The 23,964-nt window shown below is 34.2% G+C and overlaps 1 protein-coding gene across 3 annotated transcripts in view; it reads right to left on the bottom strand.

Annotated features, from left to right (window-relative positions):
• Positions 1 to 23,964, bottom strand: part of LOC127847142 (titin homolog) — a 142,712-nt gene that overhangs the window by 61,279 nt on the left and 57,469 nt on the right. For 2 of the 3 annotated variants that reach the window (XM_052378820.1, XM_052378821.1), the window contains exons 12-16: positions 21,694 to 21,861; positions 19,984 to 20,082; positions 18,972 to 19,016; positions 9,370 to 9,494; positions 2,989 to 3,069 (exon numbers count right to left, since the gene is read on the bottom strand). In XM_052378820.1, the coding sequence (XP_052234780.1) occupies positions 2,989 to 3,069; positions 9,370 to 9,494; positions 18,972 to 19,016; positions 19,984 to 20,082; positions 21,694 to 21,861 (518 nt within the window). The remainder of the gene's footprint in view (positions 1 to 2,988; positions 3,070 to 9,369; positions 9,495 to 18,971; positions 19,017 to 19,983; positions 20,083 to 21,693; positions 21,862 to 23,964) is intronic. The other variant, XM_052378822.1, reaches the window with a different exon arrangement.

The following is a 23,964-nucleotide window of genomic DNA, read 5'->3' as shown; positions in this document are numbered from 1 at the left end:
GGCCCAACTGACCTTTGACCTCTGAGTGTTACCTTGACCTTTGATGTAAGGAAACGAGTTTTACACACAACAGATTGTCTTACAATGGTAAAGTTATTTTAAAATTGCATTATGAATGAGAAAGTCACAATCCAGACAAACTAAGATGCAAACGATATACAGTCAACCATTTGAGTGTGCTTCACAAAAAATCTTATTGACAGACTAAATATATATTACTAATGAAAGGCATAACATCAACATGTGTATAATATACTTATTATTTAATAAACCAAAATTAGCCTGTTTGTATGATTATTATTGTATAAGTATTAAATAATTGTTATTATTTGAAAGGAAATCAATTTAGTTTATTTATCCAGGATGCCTTTTTGAATGTCCTCGCAATTATGAATCCCATGACCAGCAGCAATTAACATACCTTGCTCTGAGACAACAGGGCAAAGTGAGCAAAGTGTCAATAATGGTTTTAATAATTTTTTAAAAAGCTGCAACGTGCAAATGTTTGACCGCTAGTTTTGTGAGTAAACTGTTGTCCCTAATCAGGGACGACACTTTCTGCTTATATGGGATTTGTTGTTTAAAGAAAGTCTCTTCTAGCAAAAGTCCAGTTTAAGTGAAAAGTTGTGTCCCTGATCAGACTGTGCAGACTACAAAGGTTTATCTCAGATGATACTGTCCACACATGAATTTTACTCAGCACCTTTTTTCCAGAACGAGGCTTGTTCGTGTTGACTCCTAGCACCAACAACACATACAGTGTATTCTATAATAAACGCCCCCAGAGGGTCTCACATTTTTGTAAAGGGGGGTGTTAGAGGTCAAATAATGGCATTATTGTATCATTATATACCACTATGAGAAAATTATAATAATTTAAATGTGTTGCTCATTTTTCAAACATTTTATTCAAAGATTTACCTTACACATGTATTTGCAAGGACTATTTTAAAGCAAACAAAAGGATTAATTTTGCACATAATTTTATGTATATAAAATAAAAGACGGGTCTTTTATTAAAGAAGGGGCATGTACATGTATTAGAGAATAAACAGTATACAATTTACAGTAGTCACCTTTCAAGCACATACTTAGTTTGTATTAAAGACCTTTTAGCCGTACATAGCAAAAACACTCACCTAATCATGAATTGCAATTTTAAACATCAGCCATTTTACCAGACATTCCAATATATTAAAAGTGTTGGAACCAAAATACCCAATAATGCACAAATAGAGGCTTTTCTTTTGCACAAAGAATATACCTCACCCTTTTTATTAAAAACAACATTAACTTTTATACCATAACATGCATACGGGTGATCCTCATTAACTAAACAAAGAACATCACTTTTCATGTCAATTAATTTATTATGCAATTTTTCATTCAATATTTAGTTAACAATTCAAGAGAAAGTGACAACAGACCCCCAAAACAGCAGCTTAACAGCAATATATTTTCACTTCTTTAATGGGGACTTGATCATAGCACAACGTTACATTGACCAGATAGATATGACAACATTTTACAACCTTCTTTCTCCATGTACATGTACCTTCAGTATGTGTTCAGGCAGTGAACACAACTTCAACACAAGATTTTAAACTGATATTTTAATATTAAAAGAAACATTTGTTGTGTATAAAAAAGAGTATATGTCATGAAAATACCTTTAGTAATATTTCTGCAAACTGACGCTGACTATTCTAGCAAATTAAAAATTGTCTATAGATTGTGATAATTACCATCCACCACTGTTTAATTTATAAGAGAAATGTGAACCATGCTACAAGAAGTCTAACAGAGTGCAAAAGAGTGGCAAAAAACAGCATGCATATATTTATATATAAAAAAGTATTCTGATATTTTGCAAATTATACAAAAGCATTTACAGAAGAATTCTATGAAACAGACAAGAAAGATTACTGAAAAAGCTATTCTGAAATTGGATGTAAAAAAAGAGCGAAACAGCAAAACATATGAAACTGAAAAAGTTCTTGTTATTTTGAAAGAAACAAATACAAAGGTAACAAGAAAGGGAGGTAAATGTGAAAGATTAACAGCTGAAGGGAAATGGTCTCTAGAAATCAGGAAATGGAAGTTACTAAAAATCATTAAAAAGTTAGAAGGCACCAATAAAGGGGGAAACTACAAAACCTCTTCAAATAGAGATAACTAGAGCTTTGTCACAGACGTGACGAATACCCCCACATGCAGCATTGACACAGAATATTTTACATGTTGTCTTCACAAAAAACAGCGGACACCATGCTCAATGTTTTAAACGCACTAAGTGACCCCGTGACCTAGTTTTTGACCCGGCATGACCCATATTCGAACTTTACCTAAACATCATCTAGATACAACTTCTGACCAAGTTTGGTGAAGCTCCGATGAAAACTACTTGAATTAGAGAGCGGACACCATACTCAATCTTTTAAACGCACTTAGTGACCCCGTGACCTAGTTTTTGACCCGGCATGACCCATATTCAAACTTGACCTAGACATCATCTAAATACAACATCTGACCAAGTTTGGTGAAGATCGGATGAAAACAACTTGAATTAGAGAGCGGACACTTATTACGGACAGACCGACAGACAAGCTCACTCCTATATACCCCCCAAAACTTTGTTTGTGGGGGTATAAAAACATTCAAAACAAAAAATGAAATTAAAGTTACTGACAAAGCTTTTCAAATTGAAAGATAAATATTGTTAAAAGGAAACAAGACAGGAAGGGAACTAATGAAACTATTTGCATTAAGAGAGAAATACAGTAAGAAGAAAACAAGATTGCAAAGAAACTACCAAAACTTTGAGGTCGATAAATAAAAGTAGAAGGAATCATAAAAAGGGACATAACTGTCAACACTTCAGTTAGAAGAAAACAGGACAGTGTAGGTACCACAAATTTTCAAATTGAGATAAAAAAAAACACAGAAGGAAACAGGACGGGGAATTGTGGAAGGGGGGATAACTCTTACATTATCAGGAAGGTCCTGCACAGACTGACTTCTAGAGATTTCTCTCGGCGGGTGGGTCTCCATCCAAAGTGCCGCTGCTCTCTACATGATGTTATACACACACATGCAATTATGTAAGATATAGATGTGCTTAACTAGTTAATCTACAAAAATAGATTAACAAAAAAAATCTTTAAAAATTTCTAGTTTCATGCTGAAATGTGTCTATGCTAATATCTACCTAAAACGTTCTGAAATACCTAAATTTCTATTAATTACTTGTATTGTACATAGACATAATGCTACTATATTATACTTTTTTTAAATAATAATTTCTCAAGTTAATGTTCATGTATTATAAATGTATTTACTCATTATATAGGCAAAATATTCACCTTTAATCAAAATAATGTGAATTAAGTATTTCTTCATTGGAATCCTATTTAAGGATATATAGTATAACAAATGCACCGCCTTCTAGTGCAGACCGCTCATCTATTTTCTTTTTAAAGGTGAAGGGACCTATCTCAATACTTCAATCAAAAAAGATGGAGGTGTGGGGTGGAGAGGGGTGTATAGTGTGGGGGTGTGGTCATTTATTACATTATCTTCCAAAAATAAGAAATAAAAATGGAAAAAAAAATTATAAAAAAATGCGGAGGGATTCTTGGGTGGGATAGCTGGACGGTCTTTCAAAAAATAAAATAATAAAAATAAATATTTTTGTTTTGTTTTTTAACCATGTTTCAAAAAAATATATATAAAAATTGGGGGGGGGGGGTCGGGGGGTATAGTGTGAGGGTGTGGTCATTTATAAGATGATCTTTCAACAACAACAACAAAAAAATACTTTTTTTTGGGGGGGGGAATTCTGGGGAGGGGGGGGGGGAGGGGGGGGGGCATGGGGGATGGTTTGGGTGGAGTCTATTGTAGTATGTCAGGTAAGAGTTGTTTTGTCAAAGTATCAATCAAATCTGATCATAAATAACGAAATTATGGCAATTTGATCAAAATTTAATTATTTGACCCTGAGAGTCAAGGTCATTCAAAGGTCAAGGTAAAATTCAACTTGCAAGGTACAGTACCCTCATGATAGTATGAAAGTATTTGAAGTTTGAAAGCAATAGCATTGATACTTTAGAAGTAAAGTGGATGTTAACACAAAATTTAACACCATATATTTAAAGTTACTAAGTCAAAAAAGGACCATAATTCCGTCAAAATGACAACCAGAGTTATGCAACTTGGCCTGTAGAGTCCCCTTAATATAGTTTGCGAGTGTTCCAAGTATGAAAGCAATAGCTAAGATACTTTAGGAGTAAAGTGGACCAAAACACAAAACTTTTTTTCAATTTTCAAAGTATAAAGGGGCCATTAATCTGTCAAAATGCCAGTAAGAGTTACATAACTTTGCCTGCACAGTCTCCTTATGATAGTTAGTAAGTGTTGCAAGTATGAAAGCAATAGCTTTGATACTTTAGGAATAAAGTGGACCTAAACACAAAACTTAACCAAATTTTCAATTTTCTAAGTATAAAAAGGGCACATAATTCTGTCAAAATTTACGCCAGAGTTATCTAACTTTGCCTGCCCAGTCCTCTCATGATAGTAAGTAAGTGTACCAAGTTTGAAAGCAATAGCTTTGATACTTTATGAGAAAAGTGGACCTAAACACAAAACTTAACCGGACGCTGACGCTGACGCCGACGCCGACGCTGACGCAGACGCCGACACCAAGGTGATGACAATAGCTCATTTTTTTTTTCAAAAAATAGATGAGCTAACAAAATTTTTAACATTCCCTACATAAATATAGCATGTGTAAGACCCCACAACATACATACATTTTTTGCCAAATACTCTTTTAATAAACAAACATATCGGTGCAAATATACCAGTATGTAAAAATACAAACTAAACTTATCAGTGTCAATTGGTAGTAAACAACTTAACAGTATATTAATACTTTATGCAGAGAGGGTAATCAGGTGATAGTCAAGATGGCGACGTCCATACTGAGACGGTTATTTTTCGCCGTTTTATACCATTTATTACTTCTGTTTATTTGTTAAATGACGCTCACTTTCCAGCCATATCAGTAAAAAGGTGATCAGTGTTTATTTTGTATTTAAATTCGCTTTATATCTGGACTTTACTCCCCGCAAATTTTCTTAGTGGAACACTAATTAGGTGATCTCGCTAAGAAATTTCGCACCAAGTAAAGTCCGGATATAGAGCGAATATTACTATAAAATAAAAGCCAGTAACTTTCTTCCTAATATGGCTGGAAAGTGAGCGGAATAAAAAATAATAATACAAGTAATACAGGGTATAAAACAACGAAAAATACCTGCCTCTGCATGGACGTCGCCATCTTGTTTGTCACGTGATTACCCTCTCTGTGGCAAAACCAAACGAGTAAAGTTATATCTCGTGTACCAATAACGTATCATAGTTTTGCACTTGGCCACCATATTTTTGCTTTAAATATATGTGTAATAAACAGGAAAGACTGGTTGATCACCATAATTATAATGTGTATGTATTTATTTCTACACAAATTGCGCATTAAGTACCACTATCAAGTTTAATCACATTTAATTATGGATCAAACATCTTTGATAATTCTTGCATGACATATATAAGTTCTATATGTTTTGTAAAGAACTTACTAAAATTGTGTCACAGAAACTGATGCCACCACAAGACATGTTTACACAAACACAAAAGCCATAATTCTGCCAAAACTCTTTGCAATCAAAATGTCTTTCTTACAAAAAGGATCATATATCACCTATAAAAATTTGAGCACATTCAGCCAAGTAGTTAGAGGAGTTGAGAACACAAATTTTGAGACATTATATTCCAAAGTGAAAAAGGGGCATTATTCCACAAAAACTTGTTACATCTCAAATTCCTTTCTTGGCAATCAAATTATAAGAAAATGCATCCAACTGTGTATGTTTGAGCGAGATTCCACCCAGAAGTTAAAGAGGAGTTAAAAACAGACAATTGCGAGACTTAAATTATATTCTACAGTGGAAAATCAGGTTAAGGGCTATTATTCTGCAAAAACTTCTCACAATTAAAATTTCTTTCTTAATCTACACATTAAGGCCATTCAATTGTTTTAGTTTGAGCAAGATGCACCCAGTAGTAAAAGAGGAGTTGAAAACAAAACATTTTGGGACTATATATTCCATAGTGAAAAAAACAGCCAAAAATCGTCATGGCCAAAATGTATCTATCTACATTAATCCACACATTTATGTCATTTAAATGTGAACCCTTCCGTCTAGTAGTTTAAGAGGAGTTGTAAGTGTAGGCTTCATACAGTGGCATAGAGCTGACATTCACTCCTCTTTTTTTAAATTGAACTCTTTTTTCTATCTCGTGGCCTCGACTTAGAAACTCAAGGGCACGATATACTAACTTGTTGCCACAAGTTACTAAGTCGAGGCCAAGAGATAGAAAAAAGAGGAGTGTAAAATTAAACAAAAGAGTGCAATAAAAAAAAAGAGCTGTGCAGTAAATAAAGAAAGGGTGCATTATTCGAAAGAGGAGAGAACTTTAGCTATCTCAAGATCCCGACTTGGCCACGAGTTAGTCAGCCAATCAAATTGTTCCATATGGTCGTCCATGATGATCTTTATACAAAGGGAAGTAATCATCACAGTAAAAGCCCGCTTTGGCCAGCTATATATATGCATACAGAATATTTGCACGTTACGCAAAATTTGATTGGCTCACTAACTCGTTCCTTCGAGATAAAATTCTCTCCTCTGTATAATGCACCCCTCCTTCATTTACTGCACTGCTCTTCTTTTAATTGCACTCCTTTTTTATTTAGTTTTACACTTCTCTTTTTTCTATCTCGTGGCCTCGACTTAGTAACTTGTGGCCACGACATAGCAAACTCATGGCCAGAAAAAAGAGGAGTGCAATTTAAAAGAAGAGGAGTGAATGTCACCTCTATGCCACTGTAGCTTCAGGACATGCATTTGGATGTTCAGAACAATTGATGAACAGGCCAGTGCAATGCCAAATGTCCCCCCCCCCCCCCCCCCTCTGTGAGAGCATGAAATGTTAAAATAGTTTTGCTATTTAATGCTATATCCATTATTTTACAGTCGGCTATGTTGACATCATGCAATGCTATACGTTACTAATGCAGTCCAAATACAGTTCACCAAATACAAACATACCCAAGAAACCAATGCAACCAGACCTGATAGTTTATGAACTCACAAGCGTGCAAAAAGTATCTGAATAAAAATGTAAACAATATTCTCTAAATAAAAATGAGCCTTGCTCTGAGAAAACAGGGCTTATTGCAAGTGCGTAGAGCGTTGTCCAAGGTTAGCCTGTGCAGTCCACACAGGCTAAAATGGGATAACACTTTAAGCACACGCATTTAGTCCCATTTTCCCAAAGTGTTGCTCGAGTACAAAATACTGGTAAAATTCAAAGAAAAGCATTTGCTGGTGCTGAATCACTTACAGTTTTATGCATTCAGACTTTCAAATGAAAAAAGTGTAGGATAAGCACAACAAAACAAAATATCCCTTTTAGAAAATTATATTTATTTATTTTTTTAAATATTATTCACAGCAAACCATGAAAACTTGAAACTGTCTAAATGTCAAATAAGATCAAAAAGCTTCAGAAATCTTGATTATGTAAGCATGTTAGCACATCAGACAGAATACATGCAGAACACTTAGAATTCTCTATACAAAGATAAAATCCTTTTTTTTTTAAACACAATTTACGTAAGAGGAAACCACATTACAAATAGGAAATGTTTGTAAACAATTTTCACAGGCTAGTGTCCAAATTATTGAATGAAAAACTTCTTATATATTTTTCTTAAATGTCTTGTTCCTGAATATCCTTATTGAAGAAACAAGAGAACACTAATGATTCTTGGCGCTCACCTGATGACTGCTCAACAGAGAGATTGTTTTCAATTTATTTAACTATGTCAGACTATAACAAGAGCACCCCAGAACGGGTGCCAACGCGCCGATCGGCTGTGGGTGCAGTTTTTAATAAATGAAAGCCTGTCACAAGATTTTTATATATATATTAAAGGTCACAGTTACCTTGACCTTTGACCTAGTGACCCAAAAATGGGTGTGGCGTGTAGAACTCATCAAAATGAAGCTACATATGAAGTTTCAAAGTTGTAGGTGGAAGCACATAGATTTTAGAGCCAATGTTAAGGTTTCAGCATAGCGGACGCTGGACGGCGTTCGACGAGCGTGCTATGACAATACCTTGTGTTGTCTCAGAAAACAGGCGAGCTAAAAATCATGTTACTCCTGGCGCATGGTCAGATTTCATCCCAGGAGCATGATTTAAATTAACTTTGAAAAGGACCTCTAGATTGTGCTAATTCTTAATATGAAAGCCATGAGCTTTTCTGTTTCACACTGAAAGATTTTCAAAGATGATCCCTAAATAAGTAGATGTATAATTCGTTAACATCAACAGTAGGCCACTGTGGGCATAATTTAAAAAAACTTGACCACATAGCAAATATGAATTTTTACATTTCTGTCAATGTTTAAGGTTTTCTCTATATGTATGCTATGTCTATTTAAAACAAATGACACCTTGGGCAAAGCCAGTTTTATCTCAATGAGCATGATTCCAAAAAAACTTTGTAAAGAACCTAAGGACAATCCTTCATCAAAATTATGAAAGCCTCGGGCTTCGTTTTTACATTAGATATTCCATAATAAGTTTTATAATGCAAAATTTGGAATTCTGGGCAAGGCCATTTTTTAACACAGGGGCATAATTTGAACAAAAAACGTATAGAGGACATCTAGATGATTCTTCATAGCACATAATGAAATCCTTGGGCTTTAGAGTTTAAAGAAAAAATATTGTTAAAGGTTTTGATCAGGAGATGTCATTTTAAGAAAAGGTTTACAGACACACAGGTGTCACAGAAGGACGGACATCATGGGGTGCCAATAGCTAACCATGAGCATGTTGTGCTCTGATGTTAGCTTAAATTGTCAAAATTAACAAAAACTTTTTATCTAATAGAAAAATGTATTTCACAGACCCAATTATTCTTCAGCAAAAGTTTACATTCAGTTTTTAAAGATAAAATAGCAACTTCACATGCCACAATAGACCTGTTCTCCTAGAAGGTGACTGTGTTAATAGTTAATAAGTCTCTGCACACAAAAATAGAAGCAGTATTCTAATTTTTCTCTCTAAACAAGTATTTTTTAACATGCTATTTTCACATTTATTACAGTATTATTTGAGAAAAATACTGAAATGATTAAAGTTCTTGAATGGTTTATAACATCCGACAATATCCTTCATAAACTTATTTAAAATTAAAATTAAAATCTGTAAACGCCCCACATAGTTGCCTACCCTGATATCCTCTTCAAGCACCTGTCCGGCGTCATTCAGACTGAGCACGCTGTCAGCGATCTGGCTCGCATGAGACGTCAGCTTGTCAATAATGTCCTGCTCGGTCACCTGGGAACGTGGAGACTCTGTAACCAAAGCAACAACATGTGTAGAAACCATGGCAACAATGCCTGAAGTCATGAGCCCATGGTGATGATTGCTGCAGTAATGAAAATGTGATTGCAACAACTAAAAGTCCTTAGGTCATTCACCTGAAACCCTGAAGAAACTGTACTGTTCTGAGCAGCTTCTGTGATGTTTCCATAAGCATTTAAGAGATAAGCCAAGATATTGTTAGAACAAAATATTCATAGCAAGCTTCATGATGATTGGGCAAAGGATCATTATATTGAGAGTATTCACAAGGTTATGCTATGGCCAATAAAGAAAACCTACTAAGTCTACTTATTAAAATGGCATTAAATGAACAAACATTCTCAAGCTTGTGAAATAACTTTACTGTGTTAAAAATACCATTTAAAACAATCAGCTTCAAAAACAAAACTCTTCTTGAAACAAGAGGGCCATGATTGCCCTGAATCACTCACCTGACTAACCTTGCTACATCAGCTCAAATTCTATCAGACCAATATACAATCCCAAGAAAGATTTCATTAATTAATACATTCTGACAAAATGTTATTAAGACGTGATGAAAACTGTGACCTCTTTCATCTACACAAGGTTTTACTAAAATTGGCCCGGTGACCTAATTTTTGACCCCAGATACCCATATACGATCCAAAATCAGATATTATCAAGATAAACATTCTGACCTTACTTCATTAAGATCAGATGAAAACTATGACCTCTATTGTCTACACAAGGTTTTTCTATGATTTTACCTAGTGACCTAGTTTTTGACAACAGATGACCCAAATACAATCCCAACCCAGATTTCATCAAGATTAACATTCTGGCCAAATTTAATTAAGTTTGGATGAAAACTGTGACCTCTACTGTCTACAAAACTTGTTTTTTTAATTTGACCTAGTGACCTAGTTTTTGATCCTAGATGACCCATATTCAATCCCAACACAGATTTAAACAAGACAAACATTCTGACAATATTTAATTAAGATCTGATGAAAACTGTGACCTCTATTGTCTACACAAGAGTTTTTCTATTATTTGACCTAGTGACCTAGTTTTTGACCCCAGATGACCCAAATGCAATCCCAACCCAGATTTCATCAAGACAAATATTCTGACCAAATTTCATAAAATTGGATGAAAACTGTGACCTCTATTGTCTACACAAGGTTTTTCTATTATTTGACCTAGTGACCTAGTTTTTGACCCCAGATGACCCAAATACAATCCCAACCCAGATTTTATCAAAATTAACATTCTGACCGAATTTCATAAAGATTAGATGAAAACTGCGACCTCTATTGTCCACACAAGGTTTTTCTATTATTTGACCTAGTGACCTAGTTTTTGACCTAGTGACCTAGTTTTTGACCCCAGATGACCCAAATGCAATCCCAACCCAGATTGCATAAAAAAAAACATTCTGACAAAATTTCATAAAGATTGGATGAAAACTGTGACCTCTACTGTCTACACAAACAAATAGTTGACAGTTTTTCTATTATTTGACCTAGTGACCTAGTTTTTGACCCCAGATGACTCAAATACAATCCCAACCCAGATTTCATCAAGATTAACATTCTGATCAAATTTCATAAAGATTGGATAAAAACTGCAACCACTATTGTCTACACCAGGTTTTTCTATTATTTGACCTAGCTTTTGACCTAGTTACCTAGTTTTGGACCCCAGATGACCCAAATACAATCCCAAACCAGATTTCATTAAGATAAACATTCTGACCAAATTTCATAAAGATTGGATGAAAACTGTGACCTCTATTGTCTACACAAACAAATTGTTGACGGACGGACGCACACAGGCACACATGCACACACAACGGACGCCGGACATCACACGGTCACATAAGCTCACCATGTCACTTCGTGACAGGTGAGCTAAAAACTGAATCTCTGCCAAATGGATTTATTAAGATCTCATGGTAAATCTCTAAAATTAAGGGATGTCAGTTACATATCTTTACAATTATAAAACTCCTTTATAAGCAAAAAACAAACAAAACACTAACTGATTCTACAATCTGACGTTAGCACTAAAAAACAATCAAATGCTCTTGAACACACACGGTCACCAGCAAACAAAACACAGCAAGCACAAAACAAATGTTGTCAATTTTGTTAGCATAAACAAGTTTAGTAATCTTTGTTATAAAACACTGTGAGTCATACATAACATTATGTTGTGTTGATAAATTAACTCATACATGTATCAAGCTAGTAAGAAATAACAAGAGTTGTGTTTGTGAAACACAATGCCCCGTACGTCACTTTGAAGCTGCACAGCAGCTATAACCCCATTGAAAATATCATGACTTGCAAATATCATGACTTGAAAATATCATGACTTGCAAATATTATGACTTGAAAATATCATGACTTGCAAATATCATGACTTGAAAATATCATGACTTGCAAATATACTGACTTGAAAATATCATGACTTGAAAATATCATGACTTGTAAATATCATGAATTAAAAATATCATGACTTGAAAGTTACATACAAATTACTAGCCTTCAAAATAAAAAATCCATGGACCGGAATAAAACTCAAATTTAATCTGTCAATAAAGATAAAAAAGTATCTGAAAGATTTTCGATTTTTTGTGGGGGAAAAGTGTTCTTTAAAAGAACATTTTTAAGTCCAAGGCCAGTTACTTCATAAAAAAAATCAATGAACCGCAATGAAACATATACTCTATCTGTAAGTCATGTAGGTAGACTCGCACACTTAAAATCAGGTCATAATATGCAAGCAATTAGAGAAAAAATGAATTTATTCTAAAGATCTGTTAGTCATGCTGGTTGACTCATTCACCAAAATCAGATAAATATCTGAAAGTCTTGAGGAAACAGAATGCCGGACATACAGACAGATGGACAGACAGTCAGTACAACTGCTATATGCCACCCTACCAATGGCATAATTAAAATAATACATAGAGGATATTTGTTGGATTCGGTGGATTATCGATTTTAATTCACGAGTGATCATAGAAAATAATATTTTCACGACTGGCGCAGCCACGAGTGAAAATATGTATTTTATATGATCACGAGTGAATTAAATCGATAATCCACCGAACCCAACACATTTTCTTTTTATTTAATGCCTTTTTTCACAGTTTATATACATTGTTAAAGAGTTTAGCTAAAGAATTTCACTGGGAAAATGACGTCATTTCGTTAAAAAAATGACGTCATTTAACATAAACAGTGAAAATTATCGATAATTTTCACTGATAATTTTCATTGTTTGAAACAGTGAAATTATCAGATTTAATTCACTGATATTTCTCTATAAACCACAGGAAAGCATAAAATAAATAATATATAACTAAATATTACTAATACATGCTGAAAGGAGAAGATGAACATATGTAAGACATATAAACACATCTTAAGTAAAATGCATTCATTAAATAACTGCTTCAGTGCAATGATGTTGTACATTTTCTGAACAAACTTTAAGCTTTTACAACATTATTGCAATATGTAGTTGAAACTTAAACAGTTTATATAACAATAGGGCTCAAGTCCACAAAGAAAACATATTTTGTTGTTTTTGTTATAAAGATGGATGAAAATATTTTTATTATAAATAAGGTCACAATTTGTTTGTTATTTAATAGAACACAAAAAAGTTGACTTGATCAGATGTTGAACTTGAGTCGTACTGTTTGCGACATGTGAGCATATTAAATCAAAGGGTGACATAACCAGATCCAACAGTGGTGAAGTGAACAGTTTATCAGCAACCCTGCTGGGAGAAGGGAAAGGTTACACACAATTAGAACAGGGTTGTGGTTTCCAGAGGCATGCACAGCAGTGTCAGAATACCTTGACCTTCCAGACCTTGACCTAGATCACTGTCCCCCTCCTTCACTGATCCTGCCACAGACCCCGACTGAGAGGCAGATCTTAGAGTTGATTTAATCTTTTCTGCCTCAACTTCAGCTTGGACTTCTCCTGATTGTTTATCTGCATCGTCAGACACAGCATGTTCAATCTCCTCTTCAGCAATCTCTGCCGGAGGTACTAATTCCATTTTCATCTCTGACAATTCCCCGTCAAGTTTCTCGGACACCTTGCTCAGGTCAGTCTTCTCCCGTTCTGTGAAGTGGGACAACTCCGTCTGTTCCCGGATCACCTGGGAAACTCCCTCGATCTGGCTCAGTTGGCTCTGCAGTGGCCGAAGCGGCTTTCCAGCATCTGTCGATGAGGTGCGGGAACGTATTTTCCCGCTCACATCCGACCGGTCTGACACCGGGGAACTGTGAGAACGGTGTAGAACAGGCGTTCTCGGAGAACCCTGCTTTATTTCAGTTTTTGATCGCTCAGGTGACATTCTGGAACTACGACCAGATACGGGCTCACTTCCAGCTTTTGATCCAATAAAACTTGTTGATTTCATATTCTCCCAAGCCTCTCTTTCATTGTCAAAGTTTATGCCTTCTTGGCCTTCTGAAAGATGTTCATACATCAAAGCTACAGTCTTAGTGTGGAAAATATACTTTTTACATAGTTACAGTCTTATAGAGAGAAATGTACCTGTAACAAAGCAACAGTCTTATAGAGAGAAATGTACCTGTAACAAAGCAACAGTCTTATAGAGAGAAATGTACCTGTAACAAAGCAACAGTCCTATAGAGAGAAATGTGCCTGTAACAAAGCAACAGTCTTATAGAGAGAAATGTACCTGTAACAAAGCAACAGTCTTATAGAGAGAAATGTACCTGTAACAAAGCAACAGTCTTATAGAGAGATATGTACCTGTAACAAAGCAACAGTCTTATAGAGAGATATGTACCTGTAACAAAGCAACAGTCTTATAGAGAGAAATGTACCTGTAACAAAGCAACAGTCTTATAGAGAGATATGTACCTGTAACAAAGCAACAGTCTTATAGAGAGAAATGTACCTGTAACAAAGCAACAGTCTTATAGAGAGATATGTACCTGTAACAAAGCAACAGTCTTATAGAGAGAAATGTACCTGTAACAAAGCAACAGTCTTATAGAGAGAAATGTGCCTGTAACAAAGCAACAGTCTTATAGAAAGAAATGTACCTGTAACAAAGCAACAGTCTTATAGAGAGAAATGTACCTGTAACAAAGCAACAGTCTTATAGAGAGAAATGTACCTGTAACAAAGCAACAGTCTTATAGAGAGAAATGTACCTGTAACAAAGCAACAGTCTTATAGAGGGAAATGTACCTGTAACAAAGCAACAGTCTTATAGAGGGAAATGTACCTGTAACTAAGCAACAGTCTTATAGAGGGAAATGTAGTTGTTCTTACATAGCTACAGTCTTATGGAGGAAATGTATATACAACCTAGCAACAGTATTATTGAGGGAAATGTATTTGTAAGGAACAAATGATTATACAAGAGCCTGGTTCTGTGACAACTGGGTTTAATGCATGTGCATACATTATCTTACCAGATGAGACTGTGCAGTCTGCACAGGCTTAACAGTGAGGTTACTTTACAATATTAAGGAAATTTTTGTTTATAGTAAGTCTACTATTATCAAAACTCCTGTCAAAGCTGAAAGTGGTTCAGACTACACAGGATGATCTTGGATGACACTAAACGTGCATGCATTAAGCCCAGTTCTTCAAGGAGGAGGCTCAAATAAACAGCATGAAGACCAACATTAACTCAAACATGAATTGTCAGGCAATTATTTTTCTCCGTTTAATATCCATTACCATCTAAATAACATCCATAACAAGGCAACAACTTATCATGTTTATGAGAACATTTTACTGAGTTTTTTTTGGGTCTAATGCAACAAATTATTAGTTCAAAAGTTGCAAATCAAAACAAAACATTGATTTATTGAGATGTTATAAATATTGCATACTGAAAAGGTAGTTTAAGTCATGAATATCAAATATTGAAGGAAGAAGAATTAAAGTGAGTTTGAAACTGTGATGTGCCAATGGTCGAGTTGCCAACAGTCATCAAAGAACTGTGAAATCATACATGCACAGTAATATGACACTAACTGATGTTCAATTCAACAATTGGTGCTTCAATCCATGTTAACATAAAATTAAGAATGGCGGAAAAAAGTTTAAAGGCAAAATGGGAATGACACAGCAAAATAATGGAGGAGATATATAACATAATACTGTACAAGTAATACAACTGATAAACCTTAAAGAGTCAACCTTTATCAAACATTTTATAGCAAAAACATAACATTGTCAAAATGACGTAATGTTTAAACCGTCATGTTTTGTTGCTCAGTCATCATTAAGGTAGCGCACCTCTAATGATTTCCCGATTTATTTTACGATCAATGCCGATCTTTAATGATCGGTTATTTACGAGAGATGCATTTTATTTTTTTCAAACTTCGAATTTTGATATGTGTTTACCTAATTCATTTAGAATACATTATTTTCACTATAAAAATTGACTTTGATCCAATAATCATCTGAAAAATACGATTTCGCAATTTCTTCAAAGATCGACTAGCCTTTTTACCTGTTAACTTATCGATATCTCATTTAAGATCGCACCTAGGTGAAGTTGTCATGGCCGAGTGGTCAAGGCGATGGACTGAAAATCTTTTGGGATCTTCCCACGCAGGTTCAAATCCTGCCGACATCGCATTTTTTTTGCGACGCGTTTTATTTCTTTTCTAATGTAATTTGATTTAATATAGCATATAAGCTATGTTTATTGTTAAATATGTTGAAAATTGTATACACATCCTTCAATTTTTAAAATTAAAACAACGTTATGGCTAAATTGGGTAAATTACTGCTAAAAATACGAATGATGCATGTTGCATTTTTATTTCAAAAAGTAAACGGTAAATCTGTCTATTTCTTGGTATTTTTGCTGTATATAGTGTTTCTATAAAAAATTAAGTTTAAACTATAACTTAAATGATACTATTTTAAATTTTATGACACTTTGTTTTTAACCGACCCAATTTTTACTTGGCTGAAATCACTTACATTTCATGACGCTATTCCATAGATAAAAATGTGTAAAAAATAAATGTCTGTAAAAGAATACTTATTTCATCTTGTTTAAACTTAAAACACCTTTACTGCATCTGTACACACCAACTGCATGCCCATATTTGGAAATTTGAATGAATAATTGAACTTTTATATACCCCAGGGGTGAAAATAAAATGGACAAAAGCCGAGCGTGAGGGTGGTTTTGAAAAAATCGGTATAATTTTTAAAAAGCATGGAAAGCCTACCTACAAATTTGCATGTAGTTCAGTGAAATGATGCTGATTATGAAAATAATTAATTAAATTATATTTGGATATGTGCCCATTAGAGGTGCACTACCTTAAATACCAATACTTGAAAAAAACGAGGATGTTGGTTTGAAACACCAAGTGAGAATAAAAATATATGCTAGAACATGTGTCAGGATTCTTACAGATTTAATACCACAGAGGAAAGCTTTGGGTAAACTGTTAATGTTAGAAATAAGTGCCACTGTTTTATGAGCAGACTTCTGGTAAATGCACATGCATATAGTGTCATCCCAGTTTGCACAGGCTTACCTGTGAGGATTAATGCACATGCATCATTTGGTTTTCAATACCATCATCGCAAACATGGACCAACTGAGAGTGATTTTAAAATGAATAGGTGACAGGAATCAGAACTGGATTGGAGCAGATTAAATCAAACCAAGGGAAAACTAAGGTTTTATGCATGCATGTAGAGTATCATCCCAGATTAGCCTGTGCAGTTTGCACAGCCCATTCAGGGACAACACTATTTGCAAACACTGGATTTTTGTTTTGCAGAGACTTTCTATAAACAAAATATTACATAAGAGCTGAAGGGTTATCCCCATTAGCCTGTGCAATGTGCACAGGCTAATCTGGGACAAACCATTACAAACATGCATTAAGCCCAGTTTTCCCAGAACATGACTCAAAATAGCAAACTGTGAGTGATGTTAAAAAAGTGGCGGGAATCAGAACTGGGAGCAGTTTTCAATACCAAATGCAGTTATATTGGGCAAACTGAGTCTACTGTCGGACTTCTCGAAGTCTCGGACCCCATAACTCCAGCTGTGCATGGACAGTGTGGGGTCAATGTCGCCACCATGAAGGTCAATCTCTGGAGGTGAAGTGTAGCAAACCATGGTTACAGAATGGGCAAACTGACCTTGTGAACTCTAGTAAGCTATGATAACAGTTCTGGAAATTTGATGTCTTTTAATCATATATACCCATGGTTACACTTCAGAAAAACTTTCATCTTGAACTATTAATAAAACTATCGTTGTAGCTTAAGCAAATTGACTCCTACAAATCTGATAAAACTTTGGAACAGTTCAGGGATATTGATCTCTTGTTCTCTATTTAACCCATGGTTATGCTGCCTTCCAAATGTTGTGTGATACTCAAGCAATGACGTGATTAGCCAAAAGTCACTGATCTTTTTTTCTTTCGGATATTTCCGGCTTAGATAAAATGCGATACATGATTACTCTTATCAACCAATTGTTGATAAATACAGAAACTACAAACAACCAATTAAATGTTAAAAAAATTAAATGTCATCTACAAATACAACTGAAAATGTGACCCACAACAAAATCTAAAACACAAAATTTAATTTAACGATTTGTTTACGGCTAAGCAAAACTACAATTTTCACACAAAACATTCATAACATTAAAAAAAAATATGATTATCTTCAAACAGGTCTCTGTCAGCAAACTGTATAAAAATAAAATTAAATAGAAAATAACAACAACATACACAGTTTAAGGAAAACTTGCATACTGGCAATTGATGGCAAAAAAATCATTTTTGGTGTAATACAGATTTTCATATTAAATATTTCTCAGTTCAACTATGCATACATCATTATCATACTTTGCTCTAACTTTAATATTTATTAAATTCAAAACAAAAGGATTATGTATTGATAATCTACAAGGAAATATTATATTACTTGTATAAGCTGCTGTATAAAAACTAATCTAGTGTTTTATACATAGAAAGGAATCATTTTGTACTTCAACATCATGAATGAAAAGACACACATGTTCAGACAATAGAAGTATTGGTTCATGTAAAAAAAATACTAGCCAAGATAAAGTCTCTTTACTCGCAATTTCAAACAGCTTGCACATACAATTGTTTTGAGCTTCGTTCTGAGAAAACAGGGCTTAATACATGTGCATAAAGTGTAATTGCAGACCTCACAGTCTAATCAGGGGCGTTACTTTAGAAAAGACTTTGTTTAAACAAAAAAGTCCATAAAGACAGAAAGTTCCCTAATGAGCCTGTGCTGACTACGCAGAAAATGACTGGAACAACAATTTATGCACATTCTTAAGCCAAGATTCCTAGAGAAAAACTCAATTTTGTCAGCTGATAAAACAAAAGTAACCAAACTCTTGCATCTATAGACACTGCTATGTGTCTCACCCTACTTCCTTACCACATCCTGTGATTGTGATTCGAATTGGGGGCTCATTTACGCTGTCTAAAGGGAAGTAATTATGTCATGAAACAGGCAAAAACACACCTTCAAAATGAGTATTGTCCCTTTGTAAATTTTAATCACTTTTTTCATGTACAGCAGAAAGATGAACCTAGCCAAAGATTGAAACAGTTCAATAAAAAAAGCAATAATTCAAATATATTTTACATAATTCAGGACTGAAAGCAATTAATAACTGGAGTTAAATAGGTTAAGAAAGAATTACAGAAAGCAGATAATTTATTTCAAGTCACACAGTAATTAATAGCTTGCTGTTTGCAGACATATGTAAGTTTACAACACTCTCACTTAAAAAAACACAACAGAAAAGCATATCATGCACAAAATTTAATTGCAACAGTTAAAGTTTATATTTTTTCTAATGACATATTTGCAAAGCAATCACATGAGCAAATACAATCAGCAACAACAATTAATAAATCATTGTATGTAAATAAATATCTTCGTCTTATTCATTATTTATTTGAATTATTACAATACCTACAATAGTTGAGCAGTTTATCAAAATATATAAATGCAAAAAGTTGAATTTGTTAAAAGTTAATCCTGTTTGAAAATACAACAGCCATCCTTTACCTACTGTTCCTAAGAATGTGCTTTTAGATTATTACTTATATAAATGACACATTATTCTCGCTGTGGGAAAATGTAGCTGAACGCATGTGCGTAAAGTATCGTCACAGATTAGCCTGTGCAGTCCACACAAATTAATCAGGGACAATACTTTCTGCCTTTTAGGAATTTTTGGTTTTAAAAGTATGTCTTGTTGAAACAAAAATCAAGTCTAGGCTTTAAGTGTTGTCCCTGATAAGCCAATGAGGACCCCACAGGCTAATCTGGGATGACACTTGACGCGCATGCGTTAAGACCCATTTGATCAGAACAAGGCTCGGTCTGTGCAGATTCCTGGTTATCCCCCAACATTCCTCCTATACTAAGCACTTCATACCTCTTCGTCTGAGAATGCTCTGATCCGACCGGCGCCCTGAACGCGGTCGCTGGCTCTTCCACACATCGGGCGCTTCAGTGTCCGACTCCTCGCTCGCGTCTACCATGACAACAATATTGCCATGACAACCATAGGATTTAGCTTTTGTTAAATACTGGGCATGGCATGGAATAATTGAGAATATTTAAAAACAAGAAGGCCAAGATGAGCCTAAAGATTGCTCTACTGAATATTGTTGTAATTGAGTAAGCAAAAAAGAGTTTAAGTCTGTAAAAACCATTGGATCAACAACACGATATATTGCAACTTTACATAACAAAAATTACACCTCAAAAACTTATCATTTGGAGAAGAATTCTTTGAATAAAGTTTGCGCTGTGCTAACAGTATATCTGGTGGGCTAAAAACACAAGATTATGTATCATTTGATGTTAGAACATTTACAAAAATAGTATATACCTATATTAAGTCTGATGTTAACAAATTTACTGGTCAACAAATATTAAAGCAAAACAGTGTTACATCCAAAGATAACAAGATAACAATAGTTTCATAACAATTAAAAAAAAATGAGTTTATTTAATAAAGGATGCTGTATATACTAAATTATAAGCATGCAGGTGAAAGGTGAATATATTATATCATTAATGTAAAAGTAATTAATAAAATAATAAAAGGCATAGATATAGGTTATGACCTTTCACACACTCAGCCATAAGGCATATCAGCACTCCATGGCTGTAAAATGTCTTCAAAAACATCAATGACATGAATTTCAATTGACTAAAGTACATCTCTGAACACAGAAAACTCTGAGACTGCAAAGAATTATAACATTCTTTATTGAAATTCTTTTAAGTAAGATATACCAGCAAGAAAATTGAAAACATAACAAATTTAACCACACACCTTTGTGTTTAAATAACATGCTTTGTTAATTATATTCTAAACTCTACACAACACTTGTATTGTCAATGTATTATTGTTATCTATCTTCAAAAGAAGATTCATTAGAAACAAAATGTAATTTATAGAAACATAGAAGTATTAGCAGGTTTACTTACCTATGGACCATAAATCTTGGAAATTTTTAAATTAAAAAGTAAACTAAGAATAAAAAGACATGAAAGTAATAAAGTCCTCCTAAATATTATGTTTTACATAATTTGTTAATATACATTTAATATTTTTAATATCAACACAACAATTTTGTAACATTTAAAATATTTAGCCATGTTAGATAAACCATTTTTTTGGTCATTTTACAGCATACTACAATTTATAAACCTAAAATTTAAGATATTGGGTGATTTATCAACATTAATACTAATGTTTTTTCTAAAAAAATTCTGCATTCATATATGCATACACAAAAAATCTACCTTTTTCAATTTTGCAGTCACTTGTTTTCAGTTAAAATAGTAGCAATAACGCCTGAGATTTAACCTTTCGCCACTCTGAAGCAAACTAGAAATTGCTATACAGTATACACAACCAGCATAAAACCAGAACAGCCTGCAAGTAACTCACAGTCTGTTCAGGTGTTATGCTCTTTGCTGCTCATAAGTACCTTTCGGTTGGCAAAGAAGGCTTTGAAACTTGTATCTAGTAAGAAAGATGTTAAATTTAATTTGCTTTTGGTTACGGACTACAAAGATGTGAAAGCATCTGAGTGGTTAAGGGTTAAAATGAAGCTTGAATGTTGTCTACCTATCATGGCAGGCGGCAGGACATTGGCGTCATGTATGTCCTGCACGCCTGTCTCGTACTGCCGCGCGGACAATTTGATGGCCTCCCCGACCTTGATGACCTCCCCGTCCGGCCCGTACACTATGCTACCCTTGCCGGACGCTACGTCACCATCTATTAAACTACCCGCTAGGAAAGAATAGTGGAAATAATGTGCAAATAAAACGTTAAAATAAGCCTTCCTCTTGGTAAACTGGGCTTAGTTCATATGCTTAAAGTGTCATACCAAAAAGCCTCTGCGCACTGCACAGGCTTAACTGGGATGGCACTTGACACACATGCATTAAGCCCAGTTTTCCCCCAACTTGACTCAAATTATAAGCAGGTGGTCACAAAACTCTGTATGCAGTTGCTGAAAACTTATTTCTGTTTGTCCGAGAAGTTCAAAAATGCCTTTTAAATCTTGTTTAAGGTATCTTTATTTAGAAATTTGTAGAAAGTCTGTTGCTCATTTGCATTAGCATGAAGAAACTTACATTATTTTACATAGATCATGCAAGTTTTGAGGCATTTAACAGTTTCAGCAAATACATACATGGGTTTGATGACTACGATATTTCAAAAACTGTGTGTGAAATAAGATGTTTTATAAAACACATAATCTTGCTTTATTGATTAATATTTGCATACAATCGGGGATATAAATATGCATGAGTATGCATTATGTATGCATGTGTTTCCTTATTAACGTATTTTTTATAACTTTCATTTTAGATAAATTTCCAGATTGTTTGATTGGCTGCTTTGTTAGTGACTTGCAGTCTGTAACCACACAACGTTTTTGAAAACTTACAGGGACCTTTTCTCAGATTTGCAAAACGTTTCATTAATTCCTTGCTATTATGCCACAATGACCATGTTGTTCACATCATGGATAATTTGGTTCCAAAACACCACGGTTGAATCATGAAAAAGGCTCATTTTTCAATTGTTTATTTGTTACATGATTTAATCATTTTTTATTTATTTCCACAAATAAATGTTTTTGCTTTAGATTCGTTTGATGACATTTGTTGAAATAAAAATCTTGGAACAAGTCCCCACAATAGTGCATGCATATAAATAAGCTCTGAGTTTAATTAATTTAAGACAACAACCATTAATGCTAGATTCAACATCCAATCTATACAATACAATAGGTAGAAAACCATACAACACAGAAATGTCACATAGATTTTAAAGTGCTTCATAACCTACCTTTTTCTTAAAAAAAGTCCAATTATATAACGGGATGTATAGCTCAAATTACAATTTGCTCAAAGGATATTTTGATGTGTAGCAAAATACCAAAATGTGTTATTTAAGTTTAAAAAATGATTAATTTTATATTTTCTATTTACATCTATTAATTTAGTTTGTGATTATGCTGTGTCACTGTACCTTCTACTTAAATAAATATTTCTAGTGTGTATTAATTGCTTGCAGTGCATTAAGTTACTCAAAATGTTTTTAAAATAATGGGGAATAAAAAGTTTTCCATTCTTTGCGAATGGTTTAGATATTAAAATAACACTACTAGTCTAAAAGTCACTTTGGGAAAACATGGTGAAACACATAATGTGTAAATTGACATCCCAGGCTAGACTATGCAGTCTGCACAGGTTAATCAGGGATGCCACTTACCGCTTTTATGGAAGTTTAAGTTTTAAAGAAAGTCTTTTTTAAAGGAAAATCCAACCAAGGATACCCAATCCCTGAGTAGCCTGTGTGGGCTTATATCTGTGACAACACTTAACACATGATGAATTATATTAAGCCTCGTTTTTCCAGAGAAAGACTCAATTATATAGAGAATAATAGGTTGGTGACGTGGATGGAGAATGGTTATCTGGCAAGTCGGAGGAAGTTATCGGGTGAGCCGAAGGTGAACCCGATAAGATCCTCCGACGAGCCAAATAACCATTCTCCATCCACGTCACCAACCCATTATTCTATTTATCCTGTCACATTTACAACATACGTTGAAATGTTTCTAAAATATATAGTTTTCCAGTATTTTGTGTTTAAATAATTAATATGGGAAAGACACGCCGCAGAAAAAACATTGTGACGTCACGTCATGCAAAATGCTAAGGCTAGCTTCCGTCTTGTTAAACAACACAGAAATCGAGTCAATCATTTTTAATTCAATACACAAAGACGAAATTATGCTGTAAAAATAATAATTTTTAAACAAACAGTACTTTACATGTATGTTGTAATTTTTTTTCATTGAAAACAAGCATATTTATG

The sequence above is a fragment of the Dreissena polymorpha genome, chromosome 10 (genome assembly GCF_020536995.1).
Source record: "Dreissena polymorpha isolate Duluth1 chromosome 10, UMN_Dpol_1.0, whole genome shotgun sequence".
NCBI lineage: Eukaryota > Metazoa > Mollusca > Bivalvia > Myida > Dreissenidae > Dreissena > Dreissena polymorpha.
This window is presented reverse-complemented; position numbering and strand designations above follow the sequence as displayed.